Raw genomic sequence first — 27,395 nt, 5'->3', positions numbered from 1 at the left:
TTTCGTTTCAATGTTTACTATTGATAAAATACATCGAAAATGCCGTACTTTTTGTGTGTGTGTGTGGGGGGGGGGTCATACAGATCCCACGAGAGGCATTCAATGAAATAAGGATCTTTGGTATCTATTTATGTATAAATGAGTCTGAGCCAAAGTGGACTCAAATAATTCGTATCTTTATTCACTTTTCTTATTGATATGCAGGTTAAGTCGGTGTATTTCTTTAATTTGGACCAATAAAAGTCGTTGTTAACTAACTTGAACTAAATTAGTTCTTCTGTACTCCGTTGTACTTTGAAATTGTTCATATGTAATTCTGTGTAATGGTTTCACTTGTGCAACTGTTTATCTTTTTGTCCTTCTGAAATGACTCTTGACAGTTATATTAAGAAGCATGTAAAGATCAGTACAACGTTTTTGTTATTATTATTATTATTATTATTATTATTATTATTATATATATATATATATATATATATATATATATATATCAGGATTTCTTCGTGAGTGAGTCGGCAGACGTATCGCATTTGTGGCCAATTAGTCTTGGTTCCGAGTTCAAATGGAGGACAATTTCTCTCGGATGTAACTCGAGAAGCGGTTTTTATTCCGCTTTAAGGTTATGTGACCCCTTCCAGCATAACCCGGTTGTTGCATAATAACATAAAGGCGAAACAAACTTATTTCTGTCCATATATGATATGAATATATAGAGCAAATCATTTAAACCATAAAAACCTGGTTTAAACCCAAAAAACCGTTTTTTTTTTTTTTTTTTTTTTTTTTTTAATAAAAACCATGGTTTTTGCCAACCCTGATAATCAGTAAAGGTTAATCGCTTCGCTCTAAATTTGCAATTAACCCCTTCTACTACGATTTATTTTCTGAATTCTGATAATTGAAGTATAAGTTAGAAAAATGTATTATAAATGGTTTATCATTATATAACTTTCAAAACATCAATATAGTTACCCTACGTGATGCTGTAATAGTTTAAATTTTATGACGAGTGTAGCTCGTCATTGTGCGATTTGGCACCGGGAGGCCATGACGAGCTAGACTCGTCATTTCAGTGTAAGGGGTTAATTCATACCTAGGCCTAGTAAACATTTATTTCCTTTTTTAGTTCTATTCCTTTTTAAGTAATATTTATAAACGTATAATTGAAAAATTTATCTAGCCCCGAACCCTGCCGTAGAGCTTCAGACTATTCATATATATTATACAACTGCTTATGTATGCTCGTGGACAAATTACATAGTCTTCTTTGTCTGAAAATTCGAAATAAATGGATCAAATAGATTTTATTAAACTTATCGTTGTAATTTTTTCTCACGTCTGTTGTGCTCTCTTTAGCTGCACGCGTAGCCATTATGAACGTAAAAGCAATGATTTAAATAAAAACAAACGCAAGGAACATTTTATATTTATATACAGAGAACCTAATGTTTTGGGGAATGTTATTGATGGAAAAGATAAGAACAATCAGTTATACCGATGCTCGATTGTTTGCTTCATTGAGTTACTGAATTAAACATTGCTAGGGACATATGCTGTAACACTCACCGTCACTGGGCGCCTGCTCTTTCGAACGCGAGCCATGCAACTTCGCCTTGCCGCGAATAGAAATAGATACAAAGCTAGCTTACACTAACCATCTGGCACAGATTGGTAAGTGTTTTTCGTACTCGTAGATAAATTACTCTAAGGGAAAGCACTTGTACACAGTGTTACTTTCTGTAGGGAAACGACTTCAACTGATGATGCTAATATAAACTATTTTTTTTTTCTTTTGTTGATTTTTTTTAATATTGTTATAATGTGGAACGAATTTCGAGTTAAATTATGACGAACAGTCGTAGTTTTTTTTTTTTTTTTTTTTTTCAGTTCTGGTGTGGCTTTGGGAAATTTAAAATAAGTTAGCTTGAATTATATGTTTTTTTCGCATTCACTTGCTCTTCGAAACTGCATTTGCCTGGAAGTGAGCAATAGTTTAGCGACCGAAATATAGCAAATGTTAAATTAATTCCAAAGAGGAATAAAACGCGAAGAAATGTAAGGTGAAAGAGGTACATTTTATAAAGATGATCACTGGTGAACCACGTGAAAGGTATCAAACTGAAGCCTTCTCAATTGAATTCCTGACTACCATGTGTGTACGGAAAACTTACTTTGAGAATCACAATATGAATATGTACATTATTGAAAAAATGTATTTTTCGACAGGGTTTTGGTTGATGTTTAAATTTTTGCCATATAAATGAACATCTCTGGAACTTCTTAAAGCTTGCAACTCTATCCATCACGACTCTGGAACTTACTACATGGAATAATAAACATTTCTGACTAGAGTACACTTATTTATTAAAAACTAAATTACAGTGTAACGGTTTCGACAACTTAACGTTGTCTTCATCAAACACTAACTGAAAGAGATATCTTAGGACCACAGACATTTATATTAAAAGTAAAAGTACTCAAATTCATAGTTTGCATGGGAAGCCACCTGAGTCGTACTTCCCCGGGCGTCATCTGTCGGCCACCTGCCCTGACTTAATTGCCCTCCCACCTGTGTTTATCTTTTTCCAAACATCTGTAATACACCTGTTGTTTGTACTTGACCAATTGCCTTAAAACTTTCGCTTAATCTTCCTTAGATGCCTATTAGATATAATTTAAAAGTAACTGAGTATATCCAATAATTTATCCCATAGCTCATGTATCAACAGTCCATTTGTCCAGGTCATTATTTATTCCTTTTCTCTTTCTTTATCCTTTGTGGTTCCTTCCATTTTCTTATTATTCTCCCTTTCTAGCCCCTGTACACCTGCCCAATCTATATCATGCCCCCTTTCTTTAACATATTTATATATGGCATTATTTTCTGTCTTAAGTCTCACATCATCCCTATGTTGTTTTATTCTCTCTTTAAGTTTTTTCAGTTACCCCTATGTATACACTATACCTTCATCTTTCTCATATTTCCTTTGTTCTACTTTTTACTTTCTTAATCACTTCCAAAATTCTTCGTCCTTTTCTGTACGTCCTTACACCACCTCTTCTTAGTAAGTTCTTTAGTATTTCTGTCTTCTCCCCAATGCTTTCTATCCCGTGTCATTTATTCTCCTCCTCTTCCTTTCTCTTCTTTCTCCTTCCTTTCCTTCTTTCCTCTTCTGTTCTTCCTTAACTTCTCTTTGTTGTACCCGTTCTGCTCTAGTAGGTTGTGGAACTTCTCTATGTCCTCCTCCTTTTTCTCTTCTTCAGTATCTATTTCTTCTATTCTCCTCTCCATATTCCTTAGGAAGTTTCTTTTGGTGCTGTAATCCACATCACTCATTTCGTGACAGTAAACTCCTGCCGCACATTTTTTCCTATACCATCTTGTCAATCGTCCATCTTTTCTCTCTATAGTCATGTCCAGGAAGTTTATAATATTGTTCTTCTCCAATTTCATTTCCAGTTTTATTCCTTTCTCTTCATCTTCAATCTTCTTTACGAATTTTTCCAGTTCTCTCTTTGTTCCTCTCCATACTCCCCGAACAGTCATCCACGTATCTGCAAAACAATATTAGGTTGTTTCCACCTTCTTTTATCACTTCCTGCTCCCATCTGTTCATCACCAGTTCTGGCAACACTAGACTTCATCTTGAACCCATACCCAGTCCCTCCTTAATTTTGACTAGTTTGTTCCCTATTGTACAAAAACTATTGTCCCACATTACTCTCAAGGCTTTCACTATTTTCTCTTTCTTCTGGTCTCTTATTTCTTTCCCTTTCACCTCTTCTTCTATGACTTTCACTACGTAATCCCTCTTTATACTCGGAAACATTGCCTTAACGTCAATACTATACATAATTGTTTTCTCCTTCTTATTTGCTATACATTCTAACATTCTTTTCACTTCCTCCGTATTCTTTACCCGGTGGCTCTCTTGACCTACCCGTATTTCTTCTGCTATTTTTCTTAATTATTCTTCTAATTGTTCCAGACAGTTTTCTCTACAGTCCAATACTGTCCTTAGCTTAGTCTCTTCCTTGTGAATCTTCGGGAATCCGTTTATTTAAGAGATTCATTGATATCGTTCCAGCTCAGTTCAGGAAATTTAATTTCTCGAATATTCTACGTATAATAGTAAGAAATATAACAACTTCCACGGCGTCCGAGTGCTTGCACTAAATTGTTTCAGTAATCTCTTTTGTTTTCGTCACTAGTTGAGAGGTGTTGGAGGACAGGCGATTTACTACATTAACAAACGTTTGAACTTCATTTTTTCAGCTGGACACACGAAGTAAGTGCAAAATGAAATTCTGAAAAGTGAATAAATAAAAAAAAAAAAAAAAAAAAAACTTGTTTGAGTTTCCTAGAACTACTGACGAAGGCAACAGAGACAGCTGAAATTTAAACGCAATAAGTTGTATCTTTTGTGTTGAGGATTGAAGCTACGTCACTGGGCTATTAAGGTCATCGAGAAAGGGTCAGCAACATTACAATGTTGCCGCCTTGTAACATGTTCAAAAGTGTTTCTTAACTGAGGTGGAGGGAGCATAACGAAGGCCTCAGGGGAGTATTTGCGACGTGGCAGTAGGACAATGGCGCTTCTCTAAATTTGTTTCAATTTGTCGATTTGTTTCTTATTTGATCTGAATATAATTAAGTACTACTGCATAGCGAGATATCCTTTAAAACTGGTTACTTAAATATGTATTATTATTATTATTATTATTAAGACTCAGCAATTTTTCGGAGAAAATTGAAGGACCAGTTCTTAAAATAGAACTGAATAATTTACACTAATATTTAAACTAAGAATCTTTTAGCATAAAATCAAACTTTTTTTTTTTTTACCGTAGGTTGCGTTTTTATTCCTCTTCGGAATCAACTTTGTACTTACATTATTTCGTTAGGCGAATGTGAAATATCTTACATTTTATTTAATTCATCTTCCTATTTTAAATTCCTTAAATCTACACCAAAACTGTGGGGAAAAAAAAACTAACTTTGTTTGTTCAAACTGAAATATTAGAATCTGTGTGTTGTAATTTTACTATTGCTAGGTATCATTTTCTTGCTGATGCTTAGAATTCTTAACACAAATCACCAACTTGTAGTATAATTATATACACGTAATGTTCCTAGAAACTCCGAGACGGCGTAGGTTGCAAACTATTAACTCATTTTGTACCCAATACCTTCAGATATATTGTTCCATAATGTCAGTTTATACGAGTATTCCAGTTATTTAATGTATCCTCGTCGCCATAAGTGCCTTTACATCGCAGTGACGGGTATGTGACCGCGCAGTACTCCAAGGAAGGGATGGTTGTATAAGAATTTGTGATTAATTTTGAAGAGTTTTTATTTTGACTAGGGAATTAACATAGGTGAAGGGAGTAAAGACACAGATTTGAAGCATCAGTTCACTGTTATTGAAGCATCAGTGCACGAAAAGATTCGTATTCTCAGTTTTTCTATTTATTGTTTTATATGTTAAGTTAAACACCACAATATGTATCACTGATATCGCAGATCGTATTATTTTTTAAAATCGTGTTTGTAACCTATTGTCAAAACATTCATCTCCAGACATGATGTAGAGAGGAGAGAAAGAGATACGTCATCTGTAATATATGCATATGTGATTCACTAAGTAACTGTAGAAATTAGTTAAAGGACACATAAGAGAGCGAAAAGGAGGTCTAGAAGTCTGAACTTTTTAGAGACGTCCTAGATAGGTGAAAATATAGTTAAAAATTGCAAAGGGTATCATGTAATTTACCTTTCTTTTCTTATATTCTAGTATACTTTTTCTTTCACATCCAAACATCTCTATTCAGAATTATGAGATAAAGGTGAAGAGAGAAACATTTCCATTTCAAGAATTATATCAGGAAAAAAATCTTTTGACTTAGACTAGACTCGAACTCGCAACCCTTGAATCCATGGCTCAGCGTTCTACTGATTGAGCTAACAACTTCTGTTGGAAAAACCTGATTTCTACAACTACCGGTTGCTGAATGGTGTGTATTAACCAAGTTTGGCGAGATAATTGCTTCATATAGCTATTGCAATAATAATAATAATAATAATAAAACAGAAGAAGAAGAACAGAATTTAAAAAGTCTCATATGTTAAAAGTTTGACGTGCAGAGTAAGTCCTAATGTGAGATTTAATTATTTATATATAATAAATGTAAGCGTGGTTTGTTCGTGCGTGCTGCTCAAACTGCGCAACTCACTACCTAGTCCCATAAGAAGAGGTACAGTAGCCTTGCGTCCTCCAACCGTGAAGAATGTTTCGGTTTGAACCTATGCGTGTCCTAAGAGGAAGGAAGAGATTGAAAGAAAGAAAAGTGGTTTAGAAATTATGCAAACGTAGAATATCTCAAAAGGTGAGGTGATATAGAGTTCAGCGTGTGTTTCAGCTACTACTCTATACAAGACGTGCATCTACGACTTAACGTGGAACCAGAACCACACGACTCCTGACGGGAATCGAAACCCGTATCACCTCTAGTTCTATTATGGGAGACACAGGAACATGTAAAAATAATCGAAAATGAACGATATTAATATTAAATCCATAGCTTTTGAGTACATGAATTATGTATGATACCCTCTATATCGTTCACATCAAAGTTTAGCATTATCGGCATGGAGGTTTAATGGGAGGGGTGAAAATTAAAAATTCCTAATTGAAAGATATGAGTGTCTATTCAATAGCTTTCGGGGTCGCTGAAATGAATAATTACACTCCCGATACTATTAAAGCCCAAAGCTTTACTCTTTCGTTAGCAGGAAGTTTATTCATTTACTTAACTCAGGACATCTTAAAGTTAAGGATATGAAACTCGATGCATATATTTCTAATTCAAAATTATTAGATACGTATTGTAGCTTAGACTTCTAAGGAGGGGAAGGGACAATTTACGCAATGATTTCCTTCACATTCGAATAAAATACTGCCCCATGATATTGCGAAAACTCATTTCAAGTGGTGTCATTGCTAATAGTTTTCCGTATTTGTTTATATCCTTACTCATTTATAACAGTACGGTATCTCATTTTTCCTGTGACGGGAGCAACACCTAAGCGAGCATTCAGTAAAGTAAATGCCATTAAAATCTATATTCATAGCACAGTGGTGCAAATAAAGTTAAGCTCTTTGGCAATCTTTAGCATGGGAAGCGAATAAAGCCACCACTTTGGAAAAGTAGCTAATGAATTTCTCTCCGAAAAATCTCACCCGCACATTTATTTTACAGGTGGTGGTTTATAGCTATACTTAAGTTTGTTGAAATTGCTCCAGTGGGGCGAGACACTGAAGTCATTCGTAATAAGGGGGGAAGGGACATGTAAAAGTAGTCAAATATGAACAATATTAGTATCGAAATCATAGTTTTCGTGGTCGCAGATGAATAGTGACGCTGTCGATGTTGCTTAGGTACACCTTGTCTCAAAAAGGTTGAGCGCATTCTTTATTGCTGTTTCGAGGCAAAAATTTTCTAAGTCCAACTTCGGGTATCTTCGGGAAAAAGTAAACCAGGTTCGAACCTCGAAGCCAACCTTTGCAATCGGGAAAAATCTTGCAGATGTGTTTTTCTTCTTTTAAATATAATAAGACTTGTTACCAATTATATATAAAAAAGCAACATTGATTGAAATACTTAATGATACAATATTTCGAAACTGTATTAATGCCAGCACATGCTTGTTTGTCATTTTGCTCTCCATACTTAATGGAATATTTAGATACGTAAACGAATCTTTCCATATGTAAAAGAATGGTGAAAGTTAAGACATAAAACATTATTCTCTCCTGAGTACTAAAATAAGAGTCAAAGTAGAACAAAAACAGTGTTTGCAGTGGATATGAATGTAATTATTATCTTAAATACCGTTATATATCGCTAGAAGTACTATTCGTGGAGCGCTTGTGTTAGCTCAGTGGTACGCCGTTGGATTTCAAATCGTAAGGTCGAGGGTTCGCTTCCCATCTGAGTCAATGTTTTTTTTATGAAATTCTATTTTCCGCAATGCATGAAAAATTATATAAAATAATTACATTAAAATACGTCAGTTGTATATATATAACATATAATCATTGCAGAACATAGTGATTATAATGTTTAAAATATAACAGGTGTTCACAGTACGTTGGTATTCTATGATAAATGTGAATGTTAAATACAAATTAAGAAAATAATATCATCTCAATAAATAAATTATGTAGTGTATTTATTTGCAGCTATTTGTCATATAGGGGTTACTTCTGAACATTCGTATTACAGCATGTCATTGATATTCTTGAAAAATTATCCGAGGCATAAAAAGAGGGTATAAACAGAGAATCCAAAGTCGGAACGCTCGCAAGAAATTCATGAACCCCAAAGGTCACGTGAGCAGACTGAAATTGTCCTTATGAAGCATGCCACAGCAGAAGGTCTTTACATAGATTTTCAATTCAATACCTGATATATGGTTTTGCAATGTGGAAGTGGTGATGCCTTTGGTCGCTCTCTCTCACTTTCTCGCTCGCTCACTCTGTATTTATATATATGAAAGTGGATGTATGTGTGTGTTTCGACATAATTCTGATGTGTCTAGAGCAATTTTAACCATATTTCTTACAATCTGCAAAAGAGTACTGTCGGGATATATACCAAAAATGCTAGAAAAGGATCGATATTAGTATCGAATCCATAGTTTCGTGGTCGCTTAGGTAAACAGTTCTACTTTCAATTCAAGTCCAATTAAGCTCCCATTAGCACCCAGGGTGGTTACATAGCGACAAAAAAATATCGAAATCAACCAATATTAGAGTCGAAGCGTAAGTTTTCAGTGCCGCATTTCCCATTAGTCCAACTAGGCCCGTAACATATTTGAAGAGCGCAAAGTTTAAAATTTTAATTTTTTTCGTATGAAAAAGTTAAAAAAATCGAGAGCAAATATACTATTTCATGAGCAGTCCTCTTTTACTATTCTAATATATTTAATGATAGCGTAAGAAATCTGAAAATAATTCAGAACATGTTTCCCATTTATTTTTTGTTACGTAATTGTAGCTGTAGCATCTAGTGAGTGGTATTTAACTGCAATAAATTCACTAATTAAGCATATTCGAATTAAGTTTTATTTGTAAGTTAGGGATCAAGGGACGGAGAAATGTGTAGTTATTGGGGGCGCCGAGAGCAAAAGTGCGTAGGGACGCCGAGCTTCTAAATGCAGCACTGTTCGCTGAATTAATTGGTAGAAATTTTAATGCCATTTAAGACCAAATTTAGTCTTAGCAGTGGCAGTATCCGTTTGCTGTCCTAGGAGGAATGAAAGGGACTGACATCAAAATTATAAAAAAAGACCTACATTAGTGTCGAATCTATAATTTTGGGGGTCTCTTAGGTAAAGATTGGAACTTCAGATGCCATGTAAGTTAAGCCCTCATTAACACAATGAAGGAGTTTGTGAAATTTGACATGTAGAAATAATTGAAAATAACCAATGTTAGTATACAACCCATATCTTTCGTAGTCGCCAAGTTCATTGGGAGCAGTTCTGATGACTTTTAAGTTTAAGTTCAACTTCCAGTAAGAGTAACATCCCCCAGCACATCTAATAAGGAGAGCGTAGTTCTGGAATGTCTGGGACAACCTTTACCAAACTTGGGGGACATATTACTTTCAATCAAAGAAGAAAATATTGTAGTAGTATGAAGTTATGGAAGTTGGGAGGTGTGACATGTAAAAATAATGTAAAACGACTGATCTTAGTGTTTTATCCATAATTTTCTCGGTCGTTGAGATGGATAGTGATGCTCCAAATGGAGGTTACATCCAAATTCATCCCCATCTTCACAGGATGATGGCCTGGGAGAGCTAAAAACAAAATCTCAAAAATTACTTAAATATTTGTCGAATTCATAGTTTTCGGGGCTGAGAAAGCGTTTCTAATAACTTTGGAAGGTAATTTGTACCCACGTCTAGATGGGCTTTTTAGTCATATCAATTTCTCACCTTAAGAACAAATTACCATTACAATTATGATATTAAGCCAACCTTCGCAATCGATAAAAATTATGTGGATGTATGTTTCGTCTTTTAAATGAAACAAGACATGTTAAAATCAAAGATGGAGTGGGTCAGTGGGTCGGTTGGTAAGTGGGTGAAATGGGTCAAGATTTGTGAGTGGATCAGTGGATCGTGGGTCAAAAGGACGTGACCTACTGCGAAACACCACTCACCGTGACTCACACTGGCCCACCCGGTGGCCAGCCTTTTAGTCCAAAGATATTTCGTCCAAAGAACATTTCGTCCAGAGACATTTAATCCAAAGACATTTGGTCCAAAGGACAATTCGTCCAAATGACATTTCGTCCAAAATACAATTGGTCCAAAGGACATTTCGTCCAAAGGAGAATTGGTCCAAAGGACATTTCGTCCAGGGATGTTTACTTCAAAGCACATTTCGTCCAAAGAACATTTGGTCCGGTAACGCTTGGGGGTCAAGGGTTTGTTTCTATTAGAAGAGTAAAAGTGATTCATATAACATTATGACTCAGTAGCTTCTTATTTCTAAAGGAAATTTGAAATAGAGATTTATTCCGCAATTTTCATTTTGATAGAACAAATAATGCTGAGATATTCAGAAAAACGTAAACGCCTGAAAACAACATGGCCGAACAACAGGAGTGAGGGAAAGGTTGTAGTGTGAAGTATGTTGCTGTAATAACTGCTAACATGACATCTAAAATTTTCATGTTGTGAATGAAAATTTTCATGTGTTTTCATTTTATTAATCATATCTCCAAGCCCCTCATCCTGTAAAGATGGGGATGAATTTGGATATAATGCCATTGAGTGCCTTACTACTCATCTCAACGACCGAGAAAACAATGGATAACACTCTACAATCAGTCATTTTACATTATTTTTACATGCCACTCTTCCTAACTTCAATCCCTTGAGGTATCTGAATTCCACAATATTTTTTTCCTTAGATTGAAAGTAATATGTCTCCCATGTTAGGTAAAAGTTGCTCCAGACATTCCGGAGTTTCGCTGGAATATACACGTATACATACATCAAAACATTTAGAGCTGTGTGAGCAATGCTTTTGATGTTGCTCCTGTAAATTCAAAATCCAGGAGGCATAGTCGCTCATACCAAAACGTGGCATTAAATGACATTGTGTTTGTAACAGTGTCACGAACTCAAACTATGGATTTCACACTAATCTCAATCACTTGAGACATTTTATTTTTCATCCTTTATCGCCCGCCATAATAATGGGTTTTGAACCAATTGAATTGATTTTGAGTTTAACGTCCCGTCAGCAGTGAGGCTATATGAGACGTAGACCTACTAATTAACGCGAACTACATGAGCTCTCGCTGGGGGCCGAATCTGGGTCTCCCACACCGAAAGCGTGTACGCTATACGCTTAACCACAAAGGAGCTTTACGATGAGAGTTAAATTTGGACTTTAACGCTTTCGGAGTTGTAATTATTAATTTCTGCAACAACGAGAACTATGGATTCGACACTAATATCGATCGCTTTTACTTTATATATATTGGCGGAGAGAAAGGGACCACATCCATATACAAAAGCCTTGCAGATTATTGAACTGAAATCCTTTGGAAAGAAATCCTATTCTGCTTTCTTTCTCGAGTATAAATAAGTCTCTTAGACATGACTTCGTGTTCGTAAATTTCCTGTTTACATAGTTTTGGGGATCGGGAGTTTTGTGTCTGTAACGAAGATTGGAGTTTGTATAATAATTTATGTTTATATCTGAATGGTCGCTTTACCTTTCAGAAAGCGTAAATCACTTGCTGTAATGAGAAAATTCAGAAGTAACTTCCGATGACAAATAGCTCCAAATAAATACACTACATAATTTATTCATTGCAATGATATTATTTTCTTAATTTGTATTTAACATTCACATATATCATAGAATACCAACGTACTGTGATCACCTGTTATATTTTAAACATAATAATCACTTTGTTCTGCAATGATTGTATGTTATATATATACAACTGACGTATTTTAATGTAATTATTTTATATAATTTTTCATGCGTTGCGGAAAATAGAATTTCATAAAAAAAACATTGACTCAGATGGGAAGCGAACCCTCGACCTTACGATTTGAAATCCAACGGCGTACCACTGAGCTAACACAAGCGCTCCACGAACAATACTTCTAGCGATATATAACGGTATTTAAGATAATAATTACATTCATATCCACTGCAAACGCTGTTTTTGTTCTACTTTGACTCTTATTTTAGTACTCAGGAGAGAATAATGTTTTATGTCTTAACTTTCACCATTCTTTTACAAATGGAAAGATTCGTTTACGTATCTAAATATTCCATTAAGTATGGAGAGCAAAATGACAAACAAGCATGTGCTGGCATTAATACAGTTTCGAAATATTGTATCATTAAGTATTTCAATCAATGTTGCTTCTTTATATATAATTGGTAACAAGTCTTATTATATTTAAAAGAAGAAAAACACATCTGCAAGATTTTTCCCGATTGCAAAGGTTGGCTTCGAGGTTCGAACCTGGTTTACTTTTTCCCGAAGATACCCGAAGTTGGACTTAGAAAATTTTTGCCTCGAAACAGCAATAAAGAATGCGCTCAACCTTTTTGAGACAAGGTGTACAAGTTAAGCCTTGGTAGGCATGGAGGTCAGAGTGGGAGGGTGACAGGCAAAAAATAAATAAATAAATAAATAAATAAATAAATAAATAAAATCGAAAACATCCTATATTTGTGTCGAATATATATTTTTCGGTATTTCTAACATAAATAGTAATAATCTAGATGTGGTATATGACCAAGGTCGGCCCCATTTGCATGCGGTTTCAGAGGAGAGAACCGGTGAAGATTTCAGAACAGTTTCTTTGACTTAAGTTTCAGTACACTGAGAGTGAAGAGTGATAACACACAAATACTGGTGTCACATCCGGACCTATCAGAGGTATGATTTCTGGGGAACTGTCGTTGCTCCAAGGAGGCATTAGCCCCTGATCAGTCCCTAAAATTCTTACTGCTTTACAGGGGCGTAGATAGAAATTTATTTCAGTGATCGAAAGCATTTTTAGGGGTAAATTGTTCAGATGGTAATGTATACGTATACTAAATTCATTTGAAATCCGTCCAGGAGCCCATGTAGCATCTAACGTTCAACTGTACTTTTTCTGAGTCAAAACTTTCTCTCTCTCTCTCTCTCTCTCTATATATATATATATATATATATATATATATAACAGTAACAGGGTCGGTTGTAGACATTTCGTAACTGTAACAAAATTTCTTCAGATAATTGTTACAATTACAAATTTCTTCAATATATAATAATTCAGCCTTCCTGTGAGTATTAAAGGAAAATGGCAAAATTAAACCTAATTAACTGTGGATGAATCATGACCAAAGTTCCAGTTTTAATAATTTATATATTTTTTTATTAAATAAGCACAGGAAACAACTAAAATGTATACCTAAGATGTATTTTGACAAATACAGTTGAAACATAAAAGTCGAAATAGAATAAAACTAATGAGCTTCAAGTCTAACATTATCACAGGTTTGATTTTGACAAAGAGATATGCTCTTACACTTCATTAAAAGCATATTTAAATATTGTTTTCTAGTGATACAAATATGGTAATTAGCTTAATTTCTCGTTTTCTTCGTTACTGTAAAGTTCATGTTATAGACACTTTTCTGGCTTTCAATTTGGCAAAATCTCTTATTATTGCATCCATATCAATTTCATTCAGAATGTCATTTTCAATGGCCATCAAAGCTAGTCCATTTAATCGTTCTTGAGATCTACTTGATTTCAAATAATTCTTTATTAATTTTAGTTAAACTAGTTCAATACACAACAAATGACAAAAGTGTGTGTCTTAATTTATATGTAATTTGTCCCCGATCAGTGGCAGAACTTTAAAATCAGGTTTTCAATTCAAAAATTCTTTTCAGGGCCCCTTATGCCTAGAGAACAATTCAATTCTTTCATGTTTCTTTCCAACATAGACGTTCGAAATCAGGCAGTAACAAAATGTAAACACAAGAAATGATGCACCCAAGATTTTTCTTTGGGGTCCGAAGATTTTTTGAAATAGCCTACAAAATGCAAATAATTTTGTGTATTTGCCCCCTGAAATTGTGCTAATTGGGGGATCCAGACTCTCAGACTACCTGTTCAGTGTTTCGTCCACACATATTTTAGGGGGCCACTCCCCCCCGGGAGGAGATCAAAATAATACGTCTATAATATAATAATAAATAAAAGAGTACCAGCAGTGGCCCTCTGAATACTAAGTGTGCCCCCCTGGAAGATTTTTCTGAATGGAAAACTGCACCTATTAGGGATGCCCACGATACAAGATTTGTGGCTGTCTCGTCTCGAAAATGTGCTGTAAAAGTGATGGCTTGACTCGAAAAATGTATATTTCTCTATTGAAAGAGCCGTGTCTCGACTCGAAGTTTGTCTGGAAAATCCTGTATCGACTCGTCTCGTGCGCATCCGTAGCACCTATGTCGGTACATCCCTGAACACAAGTAACTAATAATCAAAACTCTACTTTGCATTAGAATTATTACTAATTTAAAATATCCCTCCATCTAAATTTATTAGCAGAGAATGGATTAATAATTATTTTATTTGTCATAATAAAACGAGCATCTGTATACGCTGCTGTGATTGAAACTGAGAGTACAGAAAAAAATGTTTCTCATCCAAATGAGCTTTCGTCGCTTTCGACTATATCCTTTCAAGTTATATACTTATATGCCGCGTGAAAACTAATTGTATTGAAACAAATTTTGAAATACATGAAATTTAATTCAGACCCGTAACCGAAATGACCGCATCGTTCCATTTTAATTCAACAATTAAATTACTGCAATCAGGTAAAATAAATTTACAGCTTCAAAAGAATGTCGACCTGCAAATGCTTCGTTAACAGTGACTGATATTGACAACTCCCCACCTCAACATTTGTATGATTTTGTCCAGCACTCAAAAGAACCTTTTTAGAGCCTTCGGTTGCCTCTTATCTTCTTTCACGTTTTGTAGATTTCTTTTCCGATAAAATGCTCACTTGGTTTTATATCGTTGGTCATTATTACTACATGAAAAACAAAGTACTATTAAAAAGTGAAAGCCCACATCATTATAAATTAAAAATATAAACAAAAACGAAACGAATTAGGATAGAAATGAAAATGTTGACGAATGACAAATGGACTAATAGATATTAACAAAGTGAGCATTAAGCACTGGACAGCGATTGTGAGTCATTAGGAACTTAAATTAAAATTTCCCTCAGAAATGATTTTTAAAAAATCCATTTGTACCGTCCGTCTTTTCTTAGTATTCGCTCTACTCCCTGGACGAATGGACAAGAAAGCCTACTTAGGGTGGTCATCTCCCTCGTTGCTATATTACTTTTGGTATTTTTATTTGTATTAAGAAAATCTTAAGAAATTATACATATACATTATACTTGTCGTAAGCCAGGTGGGGCCTGGCCCTTTCGTGCCCTTTTGGGTGCCCATGCTTGCTTCAACTTTGATAATGTGCATTTCATTTACGGTGATCTTTCTCAACCCTTAACTGTTGAGAAAGGAATGAGGAGTCTGTTATATTTGTATTTTGTGCATATGGTGGGATTGTGGAAAGAATACCACTGTCTTTAGCTCTACGGTCATAGTGCTTAATACAATATCTATTGGAAAGCTAAATTTACATTCATTTTATCTCATATTCGTAAAATATCCCTTTTCCCTCTTTAAAAGATCTATCCTGTGCCATGGAAATTTTCCTCAAACTAGCATCTCTTGTGAGTGTGGCATTGGCATCATTTGTAAAGGGGTGTTTTACAGCCAACCAAACGAAGATTCGACTTTATTGTCCTTTTGATGTATTTTATCTGTATCTCAGTCTGTACAATATTTATTTGAAGCTATATGAAGAAAATTTTTCATCATAACATTTTTTAAATAAATATTTACATTTAAAACAAAATTCATTTTTCTAATTTGGCGCCCTGTTCCCCTGGATTCAAGGACTACACGTTCGCAGGATTCAAGATCCGGCCCTGCAGTAACAATGGAATTCTATATTACCGCCCGACTATCGTTATTGTGAAAATATTCATCATGATATGACGTAGGAAAATGAGTTACATTAAGGTCTAAGATCTAATATCAAAGTTGAAACATCGCAAGTAAAACAAAAACATATAATAGCAAAAAGTTTTGAAAATAATTTCAGTTTAAACTAGCTGCGACTACATTTAATTCAAAATTGAACTTCTGGAGCGCAACATATGAGCGTAGCTAAAAGAAAAAATCAATAAGAACAGTCGGGATATGAACCTAAGTCATACAAATAGAAGTCCCTTATACTAACCATTCATCTACTATATTTTGTTTACTAAAAATATTTTCCATGCAGCAAAATGCCATTTCACAGCGAAACATTAACAACATAAGAACAAAGTTTTCAAGAAAATTTGCCAAAGCTTATGTATTAAAAGTATCCCGGTATTCGCGCAGTGGTACTGCAAAATCACTAGTCAGGATGCCTCGTATCGAAATTTGAACCTGGAGACTCCCAATTACAAAGCGTCAACGCTAACCAGTAACCTACGTTCGCTCAGTAAATGTCATGAAATTACTTTTCTGTAATTATTTTTGGAAAATGTTTATTATTTTCATGAAGCAAAGAGTGCATCTTCTACTTGGGTTGAGAACTATATACTATACTTCTAAGAATAAACTAATAGTTGATGTTCATTATTTCCGTCGATTTTCTACGCCTACTAAGTTATTTCAAATTTTTTTAAGTTTTCCCTTCCGGTTATGACAATGATTAGAAATGAAGGCTCCTCTTCTTATACAATTCTTGATCATTGTAACATTTTTTAGTCTAAATTCTGAATTATTGAAAATATTTAAATTAGTTAGAGTGAAGAGGATAATACTAAGAAACATGATTAGAAAAAAAAGAAACATTGTTGTTTAACGAATTGATAGAATCAAGCTTTTTCAAAACATAAAAAATACTGTATGGTATGGGATGATCATGGAAAAAGTAAAAATAGCCATCGAGGGCACACTAACCAACCACTGTACGCAGATAAGTCAAGGTTCGTCAACTTGAGAATGAAATGAAATGAAATCTTTGAGTTTTACGTCCCGCGTTTATGCCGGTTAGGCTAAAGGAGACAGTGATGATGAATAATGAATGAAATGGTGGAATGAAGAAAGTGGGAGGAAACGGGAGAACCCCGAGAAAACCCACGCACACGGTGTTTGTGGACCACAAAGTTTACTTGATGGGGGCTGGGATCGAACCCGGGACCCCAAGCAGCAGAGGTTAACGCTCTACCACTGAGCCACCGCGGCCCTTAAGGAAAAGGAAAGAAAAGCGCACCACAGACAATACCTCTAGAGTTGTGGGGAAACTTGTCCAAATAGACTTTTCTTTTTATTTGCATTTAAAAAGAAATAAAATATATTTCCATGACGGAATAAAATTCCACTAATATAATAGACATCTAAATTAGAAATTGCAAAGCCAGCTGAAAGTAAGGACAAAACAGTAATTTCACATCAGGTTCCAAAGAGAATACACAGCAGCAAGCGAGTAAGCAGACAACAGCGTTACTTCTCCTGTGGTTCTGTCCCGGGCGTGTGTCAAAGGTGACGTCATTGCACGAGTAGGACAGAAACGCGTTCAGTGATGAAATTACCAAGCCAGTAACTACTGTATTTACGCCACGGAGTCCGACACTCTATAAAGTGCCTTTTATCTATATAGGATTATGCGCGATCAACATTATAACTGTTACATTTTTCATTCTCTGTTGCAAGAAAATAATTGACATAAGGATATGACCTGTACTTAAACGCAAAATTACATAAACGGTATGGTAGTTTTAGATAGAACGATCCGTCAACTGGAGGTGGGGTAAGTTCTCAAACATTTAAATGTACGACGTCTTATGTAGGTGCACTACGCAACCAGTTACTAGAGAACAAGCCCCGAAGTAGGACTGGTATCAAAACGAGACAATACGAGACTACTGACAGTATTAGTCTCCTTTCAATCGACAAATAGCGGTCTCAGTCTCGTCTCGATAGTTCCGAAATAAATTGTGTGAAATTATTCCACACTAAATTCGACAGTAGATAAATAAAATATACCTCCAATAGTTCTCCCTATTACTTCAGAATATATCCTGGATGCACCATTTTCTACTAGATAAAGTATGAATTAGCAATTCATATACAACATTCAAAAATGCATATGTCTATTTACATTAAATATACTCATTGATTCTTAAATTATTTATTTATTAATTGAAATACCCGGTGTTGCACGGAAAGAATAGGTTTATATTCAGGGTGCGAATTACCGGGGGGGATGAGGGGGATTTTCCCCCTCAATCACATTGTGTTCCCCCCCCCCAAAGAAGTCAGCTGAAGTATCCCCACCGGGGATGCTCGCTTTCCCCCTCAAACTATGCTTAGTATAACTCCAAATTTCACTGATTTTTGTTATTTCTTGTAAATTTAATCTTCTAGCTGTATTTCGAAATGATCGATGTAAACTGTTCAGTTTTGGTCATTTCTACTTACCACCTAATTACCCACTATTTTCAACGTTGTTTGGTAGAACTATATTATTATGACTATGGTTGTTACTTGCAACTGTACCTTCGTACCCTTCAGTTCGTCATCGTTTGTGAATTTGAATGTACTAATTGCGTATAACAAAGCCACATATAGATTTATAAATGTTCTTAGCGGTTGGCCAAGAAGAAATAAACAAATAGCTTCTTCTACCATACTTGGCGAAGTTCGGATATGTCATATTCATCCTCTATATTTGTATCGATTATCATCTTATTTTAATTTTTGTTATAACATGTTATTTCATTTTCCAGTGTACTCTTTGTTAGCACATGATCTTCATTCTCTAGTAGGTTGTGTGTATGAAACTCAAAAGTTGCATTTAATTTGTGATAATTAGCATAGTAATCACTGCTTTTACAGTTTACGGAAATGAACTTTTGAAACTGTACTCAAAATCTGAGATATAGGTATTCTCTCGTAAGTATATGTTAACGTACACGCTGGGGGATACGCTCCTAGTGAGCAGACATGTTAATGAAGGTGATTTTTAGGTGAATAAGCGAATAATTCAAGATTTGTTTCAGCATTTGTTAATACGACTGGTTCTCCGTGTTATTGTCCGTGTCTGTATAAGCATCTCAACTGGAGCGTTTTTTTTTTTTTTCAAGTTAACCCTTCATTTTTTCATCTTTTCGGTGTACAGTTTGCTGTCCACGCAATTAATGTTGTCTGAAAAACTTCAGTGTAATGTTTTACTTTATTTGAATAACGTAGCCCATAGTGAATCAACTCATCTTCAACCTAACAGTAAAGTAATTTTTAAGTGTTGACTTTCCGTGCCCATCACGGAATCGATATTTGGAGAAAAAAAGTCGTGATGAGCACAGCTTTAGCGGGAAGTAGAAGCACAAGCTCGAAATTTGAATTGAGAGATTTTAAATATTTGGCCTTCGATTTGACCTTGATGTGAGAAATTTCTTATTTGATAGATTTTCTTTAAAAATGACTGGTTTAACTGATAATTTTAGTGGTTTTCACAAGACTGAAGTAGGTTTCTTTTCGCAACTTGTATGTATTAATGCAAAGTGGAAGCTTTCAATATGAGTGGAAAAATTAACATATGCTTGTGATCATGGCTATCGCTCAAGCCGAATTATTAACTAAATAAACCTTCGAGAGCTACGGGGACAAGAGTGAGTACAACATTAAAACACGTTCAGAAAGGTTTAGTGGGGTGTGTGTATGTCAAACAATATATATGTGCATAGTTATTGACGGTAGATTTATTAAATTAATAAATCTCTTATTTATTACAGATGTCACACACACACACACACACACACATTATATATATATGGGGGGTAAGGCATATATTGTCTCATTTTGAAATTTGAACCTTCAGACTATGTCCTTTGGCCTAATTTTATCCCCCCCCCCAATATAGATTATCTAATTCGCACACTGTTTATATTTCAAAGATATATTTGAGATTAGTTTTCCCAGTAGAATACGTATTTGAATCGGAATGAAATAGTACGAATCCATTTCCAGCAGGAGCAACTGAATAAACTTGCCGCTAACGAAGAATAAAGCCTTGGGCTTTTATGGTATCGGAAGTGTCATTATTCACTTCGGCGACCCCGAAAACTATTGAATAGACACTCATATCATTCACTTAGGAATTTTTAGAACGTCGACAGCTTTGGATTTAACATTAATATCGTTCATTTTCGATTATTTTTACATGTTCCTGTGTCTCCCGTGATAGAACTAGAGGTGATACGGGTTTCGATTCCCGTCAGCAGTCGTGTGGTTCTGGTTCCACGTTAAGTCGTAGATGCACGTCTTGTATAGAGTAGTAGCTGAAAGACACGCTGAACTCTTTATCACCTCACCTTTTGAGATATTCTACGTTTGCATAATATCTAAACCACTTTTCTTTCTTTCAATCTCTTCCTTCCTCTTAAGACACGCATAGGTTCAAACCGAAACATTCTTCACGGTTGGAGGACGCAAGGCTACTGTACCTCTTCTTATGGGACTAGGTATTGAGTTGCGCAGTTTGAGTAGCACGCACGAATAAACCACGCTTACATTTATTATATATAAATAATAAAATCTCACATTAGGACTTACTCTGCACGTCAAACTTTTAACATATGCGACTTTTTAAATTCTGTTCTTCTTCTTCTTCTTCTTCTTCTTCTGCTTTATTATTATTATTATTATTATTATTATTGCAATAGCTATATGAAGCAATTATCTCGGCAAACTTGGTTAATATACACCATTCTACAACCGGTAGTTGCAGAAATCAGGGTTTTCCAACAGAAGTTGTTAGCTCAATCGGTAGAGCACTGAGCCATGGATTCAAGGGTTGCGCGTTCGAGTCTAGTCTAAGTCAAAAGATTTTTTTCCTGATATAATTCTTGAAATGGAAATGTTTCTCTCTTCACCTTTATCTCATAATTCTGAATAGAGATGTTTGGATGTGAAAGAAAAAGTATACTAGAATATAAGAAAAGAAAGGTAAATTACATGATACCCTTTGCAATTTTTAACTATATTTTCACCTATCTAGGACGTCTCTAAAAAGTTCAGACTTCTAGACCTCCTTTTCGCTCTCTTATGTGTCCTTTAACTAATTTCTACAGTTACTTAGTGAATCACATATACATATATTACAGATGACGTATCTCTTTCTCTTCTCTCTACATCATGTCTGGAGATGAATGTTTTGACAATAGGTTACAAACACGATTTTAAAAAATAATACGATCTGCGATATCAGTGATACATATTGTGGTGTTTAACTTAACATATAAAACAATAAATAGAAAAACTGAGAATACGAATCTTTTCGTGCACTGATGCTTCAATAACAGTGAACTGATGCTTCAAATCTGTGTCTTTACTCCCTTCACCTATGTTAATTCCCTAGTCAAAATAAAAACTCTTCAAAATTAATCACAAATTCTTATACAACCATCCCTTCCTTGGAGTACTGCGCGGTCACATACCCGTCACTGCGATGTAAAGGCACTTATGGCGACGAGGATACATTCATAATGAAAATCACTTGTGAAGAAAAATTTCTTGTTAGACTGGCCCCCCATTTTCTAACCATTATTCCTCTATTAGTAAAGTTGATCAAACGTTGAAAATTGTTGATCAAACCTGATCGAAGAATTGGCACAGGGGCGTCATTTAGGAAGGGGGGGGGCAGGGAGGGGCATTTGCCCGCCCTGGATTTGAGATTTATATAGATTTTACCAATAGAATAGAAGTAAGTCAGTGAAAAACGCGAAATTTTACATCAAAGGGTCTTGCCCCCCAAGCCAAATCTGAAATGATGCTACTGAATTGGCATCGAAAATTCAAACTCAGGCGTGTAGGGGGACTAGCATGTAGTTAGTCCCCCCTACTAAATATAGCTTATATTTATGTTAGTAAATCTAATCAAACCTTAAAAATTGTTGAGTATACCTGATCACACGATTGACATAAGAATTATTTTATTTTATTTATTTATTTTTGTAAGGGGGGTGCTAACTGCACGCAGGTGATTGCAATCTTCCAAAGTCTCCCAAATTCTGTTTTTATATGCAAATATGTAAGAAAGACTACCAGTGTAAATAGTTGTAAATACATTTAAAAACAATTTCTATATAACTAGAGAATAGACGGCACCACACTTTTTTTTATTACTTTTTTGTTTGTTCGCTTGTATGGCTAAAGCCGTGGATTCTGACCGCTGGATGTTAAAAGTTGCCATGCCGTGAGAAAGGGGAGGGAAACAGTTTAGTTTCTTCGTCCTGTTTACGAAGCGTGCATAAGGGTGAAGAGGAGAGAGCACTCAACAAGCAGAAGAATCAAGCAATGAAGGTGTTTTTTTTTCTTCACGCATGCGCACTATAGTAGCCATATGCTTCCAGCTTGTCTTTTTGTCTGTTTCGTGTGAGTATTCGTTACTAAACCTTGTCAATCTCTCCAATGCAGACGCGAATCGATTCCAGGAATCATATGTCTACCTTTAAATCCGAATCCAAATGAATACTTTGAGTCCTTGGATTCAAAAGATTCCGAAGTGAATCCGAGTCTTTTGAGTTGTTTTCAGTATTCGTTCTTTTGAGTACTCAAGAAGAGTCGTTACTTTGTAACGACTCCGCAAGTAACGACCCATCACTAGTCTCCTGGTACATCTGACCCGATGGGAGAACACACACACACACACATATATATATTATCTAAAAACAAATTCCGAACGATGTTTGAATTATTCGCATGGGACATGTGTATCCCGTTGGTAGTCAAAGAGTTAATTTCATTTAGTTAGTGAATAGTGATTAATACAGCTTGGCCAGTTTCGTGGTAGTGTAATCGATTGCATCTTAACAACAGTAGTTTTGTTTGACCCTCTGATGTTATACCGAACACCGCAGAAAATAGGCCCTCAGGTTATCAAAGTTGCGTGTCAGATTTTCAGAATTCGGACATTTCACATAATTCCAGAATTCCTCAACATTACACAGTTACGAAACGTTTCAACATTTTAGAATGCCGAAATTTTCAAACATTCCAGAATCACGAAGCATTCTTGAATTCGGTAATATCACGATTTTCTTACTCACTTTCGGATTCCGAAACATGACAAAAACCGGAATTCTTAAACATTTCTCAATTACAATACATACTGAAATTAGTTCAGATATTACACACACCGAAATTCCGGCAATAGAATATCCGTTATTCCGAAACTATAGACATTCCAAATTTAAGAATTGAATCATTTAAAATCATAATTCCGAGTACTCTTATAGCATTACGTCGCTGCGCCTTCGAAAACCGCTATATGATGTGTCATTGTTTATTTAAGAGGTAATTCCATAAAAAATCAAAATCTGCCATGTGATGTTGCCATCAAATTGATCCTATGATTTTCCGCTACGTGTTTTCAAAAACGCTTGGCTGATTTTATGTTAAAATGGTTACCATGATGCGATCCAACAGCTGCACGTATCTCATCTTTTTTCTTACCGCCTAACAAACAATGTATTTGGTTTTTATCTCCCTTTAAACTTTTGAATTTTACACATAGCGATTTTTGAAGGCACAGCGAAGACTAAATACGCACAATATATTTACCTTACGAATGAGTATGCTTGACATCCAACATATGGTTTGACATATATCAAGATCAGAAAATAAACATATAAACGTATGTGTATAGTTTTCCTCAACCGACTTGTAAAATGAATTTTAGTTGTATATATATATTATCGCGTTTTAAGAGCTTTATATATATACTTTACAAGTGAAAAAAGTTCGTATTTTGTCATTTTAACATTTTGATCATACTTGAAAATTCCAGTAAATGTTTCAGCGAATATTTTGTCCAAAATCTTTAAAGAATACACTATATTTTATACTTTCTAATATTGTAGTTGACTTCAAATGAAGAAAATATTGTTTGCTAGTCTTAATAGTGAGATCTGATATATGTATTGTGGATATTGTTGTTATTCATGATACTCAGAAATACTTCATTATCGTTTCAGAGTGTACTTCAGTTGAAGAATTTAGAAAATGGTACGTTTCGCTCGAGCAAAAGGAGGAAAATGGTCAGGTGTCAGAGCTCCTCATGAATCAACACCATGGTCTGTTATGAAGCAGCAACTTTTGGAAGGTAGCCATGCATCGGAAAATGAAACACAAGATGAGCCCAAGAAAAGAATCAAAATTGATGATGATGATGCGCCAGCCAAATGGGTGGAATTTGAAACACCTAAAAAGCAGAAGAAATCAAAACAAGATAAGAAGATGGCACAGGAAGATGATAAATCGTCGAAAATGAAGAACAGAAAGGATAGAAAGCGTATTTGTGATGCCAGTGAGAATGGTCTTCAAGGTAGTAGTGGTGATTTCACTGAAGTGAAACGAAAAAAGCGTGTCAAAAATGAAATAACAGAAGCTAGTAATTTTGATGTAGCTGATTCTTATAGTGGTGGTGTCCAGAAGAAAAGAAAGAAACGTAAAGAGATGACTGAAGGAAATGTCAACAATCCTGAAACCGATGATGGTATTGTGTATAAAAAGAAGAAGTTTAAAAAAGAGATAACTGAAAGGATTGACAATGAAAATAGCAACAACCTTGAAACTGATGAATTCCCCACGATAAATAGAAAAACGCAACAAGATACTCACATAGACGACTATAATGTACGAAATAATAAACCAGGTATGTTTGTGCGAATAGAAAAAAATCGGAAGAGAAATTTGAAGCGTAAAGAAAGGCGAGAGCGAAAGATGGCGATTATTAATTCTGGTGGAAGTACAATAAATCAAGATAATAACACATTCTCCAAAAGAGAACCCAAGCAGAAAAAGAAGAAATCAAGGAATGAACCCACTACTATCATGACGATGGGTGGTAGAGAAATTAAGGTGGTTAAATTTGATGGCTTTCCTGTTAAAGAAGAAGATGCGATTCGCTTAAAGGAATTGAGAGAGAAGATGATTGCGAAAGGTCTCCCGAAAAATGAAATTAATGATGCGATGAAATTCGAACGAAGAAAAGCTGAGAAGGCGTTGGCGAGGGAGAAAAAGAAAGTATGCTTCAAGTGCCGGAAAAGTGGTCATTTGTATTCGGAATGTCCCGGAGTTTCTGTGGAGAATGATGCTGTCGGAGTATGCTTTAAATGTGGATCGACTGAACATATGTCGTTTCAGTGTAAAGTGTCCAACGATAACACCTTCCGATTTGCCAAGTGTTTTGTATGTGGTGAAGAGGGACATATCTCTAAACAGTGCCCGGATAATCCTAGAGGTCTGTATCCACATGGTGGAGCGTGTAAAGTGTGTGGTGATGTGACACATTTGAAAAAAGACTGTCCGCAGTTAATAAAAGAGAAGGAAGCACAAGAAGTTACTGTAGGTACTATAGGAAAATCAATCGAGGACTTGGATGATGCTCCCACACCTGTATCCAAACCTAAGAAGAAAAATAAAGTTATAAAATTTTAACTTAGATATAAATAAATTTAGAAAACTGAACAGATCGATATTTCCTTTCAAAGATAATCTTATAATAAGAATTCGAATTTCAAACCAAAATTTTTCGTTGAAACTTAATCTGTGTCATGATAACATGGCTCAAATAGGCAAACAAATAAATGTTAATTTAAGAAAATTAATAATAATATTTGGATTTTCGTGTCACGCGACGTCAGTTTTAGGTTTGATACTGATACAGCTCTTGAATGCGATGTATACTGCTTGGACATTTTAGTAAGACGCAGTTTACCTGATCTCTAGACATAACAGAATTGGCTGTTAAAATTGGTGATAGGCCGTAAACATGTGACTCTATTAGTTGCGTTAAAAATCTATCAGTTTGCTAAGTGTTAATTTAATAAATAAGAATAGTTGAAGTCTTGCGAGTGATAACAAGATACGTTACGGCAAAACAGAACATGTAAGATATCTATGGAAGAGGATTATTTTATGCCGAAAAAGAACTCGGTTCATTGTGGTAGTACAAGCTGTAATACTCAGATCCGCTGATGCATTCTTAGCGTCTTGGAAGCCGTGCCTTGGACGTCTGTGATAATGATGGTCGGATCCTTCTTTTGGCCAAATCACTAACATTACCCACATCTAGGATATTTAAGACAGTCCTAGATTTGCGTAAATAAATTATTCAAGGTCTCTGCGTAAATTGAATTTTTACAATAACGTAAGATTTCTCGCGAACACACACACACACACACACACATATATATATATATATATATATATATATATATATATATGTTTAATGATATTACGCAGAAATTGGTAGAAAAATGTTACACTATGTTCATAGAGTGAGGCGAAGATACCAGCAATACACACTATGTTCAAGGAGAGCGGCGAAGATACCAGGAATACTTGGAGATTAATTATAAAAGTACATCGAAAAAAAAATGTGGAAAAGCAAACTTAGAAACTGAGTTTAAACAACTTGAGGAGGAAAAGAAACAAGTAAGACTAGAAACAATACTCCATGCAATTATTAGACATTGAGAACAAAGAATAAGAACTGCGAAAGAAAATAAAACACGTAAAATTTCTTTGTGTGTGTATCAGTTTCATAAAGAGGCGAGCACGTAGGTTTCAACCAATTGACCAGAATAGAAAACAAAAAGATAAATAACAAAAGTACCAACCAAGACTGAAAGATGTATATGTAAAACATATCCCTACATCAAGAACTTAAGTTGTTAAGTACCTGGTCCCACTTATTCATTCAGATTAAACTAGGCTAGTTACATGCTACATGCCTTCCAAAATGAAAACCGGTCTTGGGGCAATAACAATTAGTCATTTTATTAGGGCCCGTCCTCTTAACAGCCAGTTATTTACTGCTCTTTGTAATGAAACAGGAAGTGATCAAGATCATTTATTATTCTGAAATTTACTAGTTGTCTCAAGGTATGGTCGTGACGAAGTAAAATTGTTCCTCATTAATTCTAATTTGAGTTAACACATAATGTAAGAGATTATACGTGGCTCTTGTCTCATAGCTTACTTGGCAGACATTTTTAACATCTTGAGTATTCTTACTCGAGCCTTTAAAGTATATATATATCACTATAAAGTATATATATATCACTATGTTTTCTTGGTAAAACTAGGTACAGGGAACAATCAACAAGTTAAATTTATGATGCAACCGTTTGGAGAAAGG

At 35.1% G+C, this 27,395-nt stretch overlaps 1 protein-coding gene across 1 annotated transcript in view; it reads left to right on the top strand.

Moving 5' to 3' along the window:
- The window catches only part of LOC145686430 (uncharacterized), a 40,038-nt gene extending 14,318 nt beyond the window's left edge, over window positions 1-25,720 (top strand). Inside the window, exon 2 of the mRNA XM_081759727.1 lies at window positions 24,226-25,720. Coding sequence (XP_081615853.1) covers window positions 24,254-25,690 — 1,437 coding nt within the window. The 5' untranslated portion in view covers window positions 24,226-24,253 and the 3' untranslated portion in view covers window positions 25,691-25,720. The remainder of the gene's footprint in view (window positions 1-24,225) is intronic.
- Window positions 25,721-27,395: the final 1,675 nt, after the last annotated feature.

This window comes from Thermobia domestica, chromosome 5, assembly GCF_964235325.1.
Source record: "Thermobia domestica chromosome 5, izTheDome1.hap1.1, whole genome shotgun sequence".
Taxonomy (NCBI): domain Eukaryota; kingdom Metazoa; phylum Arthropoda; class Insecta; order Zygentoma; family Lepismatidae; genus Thermobia; species Thermobia domestica.
This window is presented reverse-complemented; position numbering and strand designations above follow the sequence as displayed.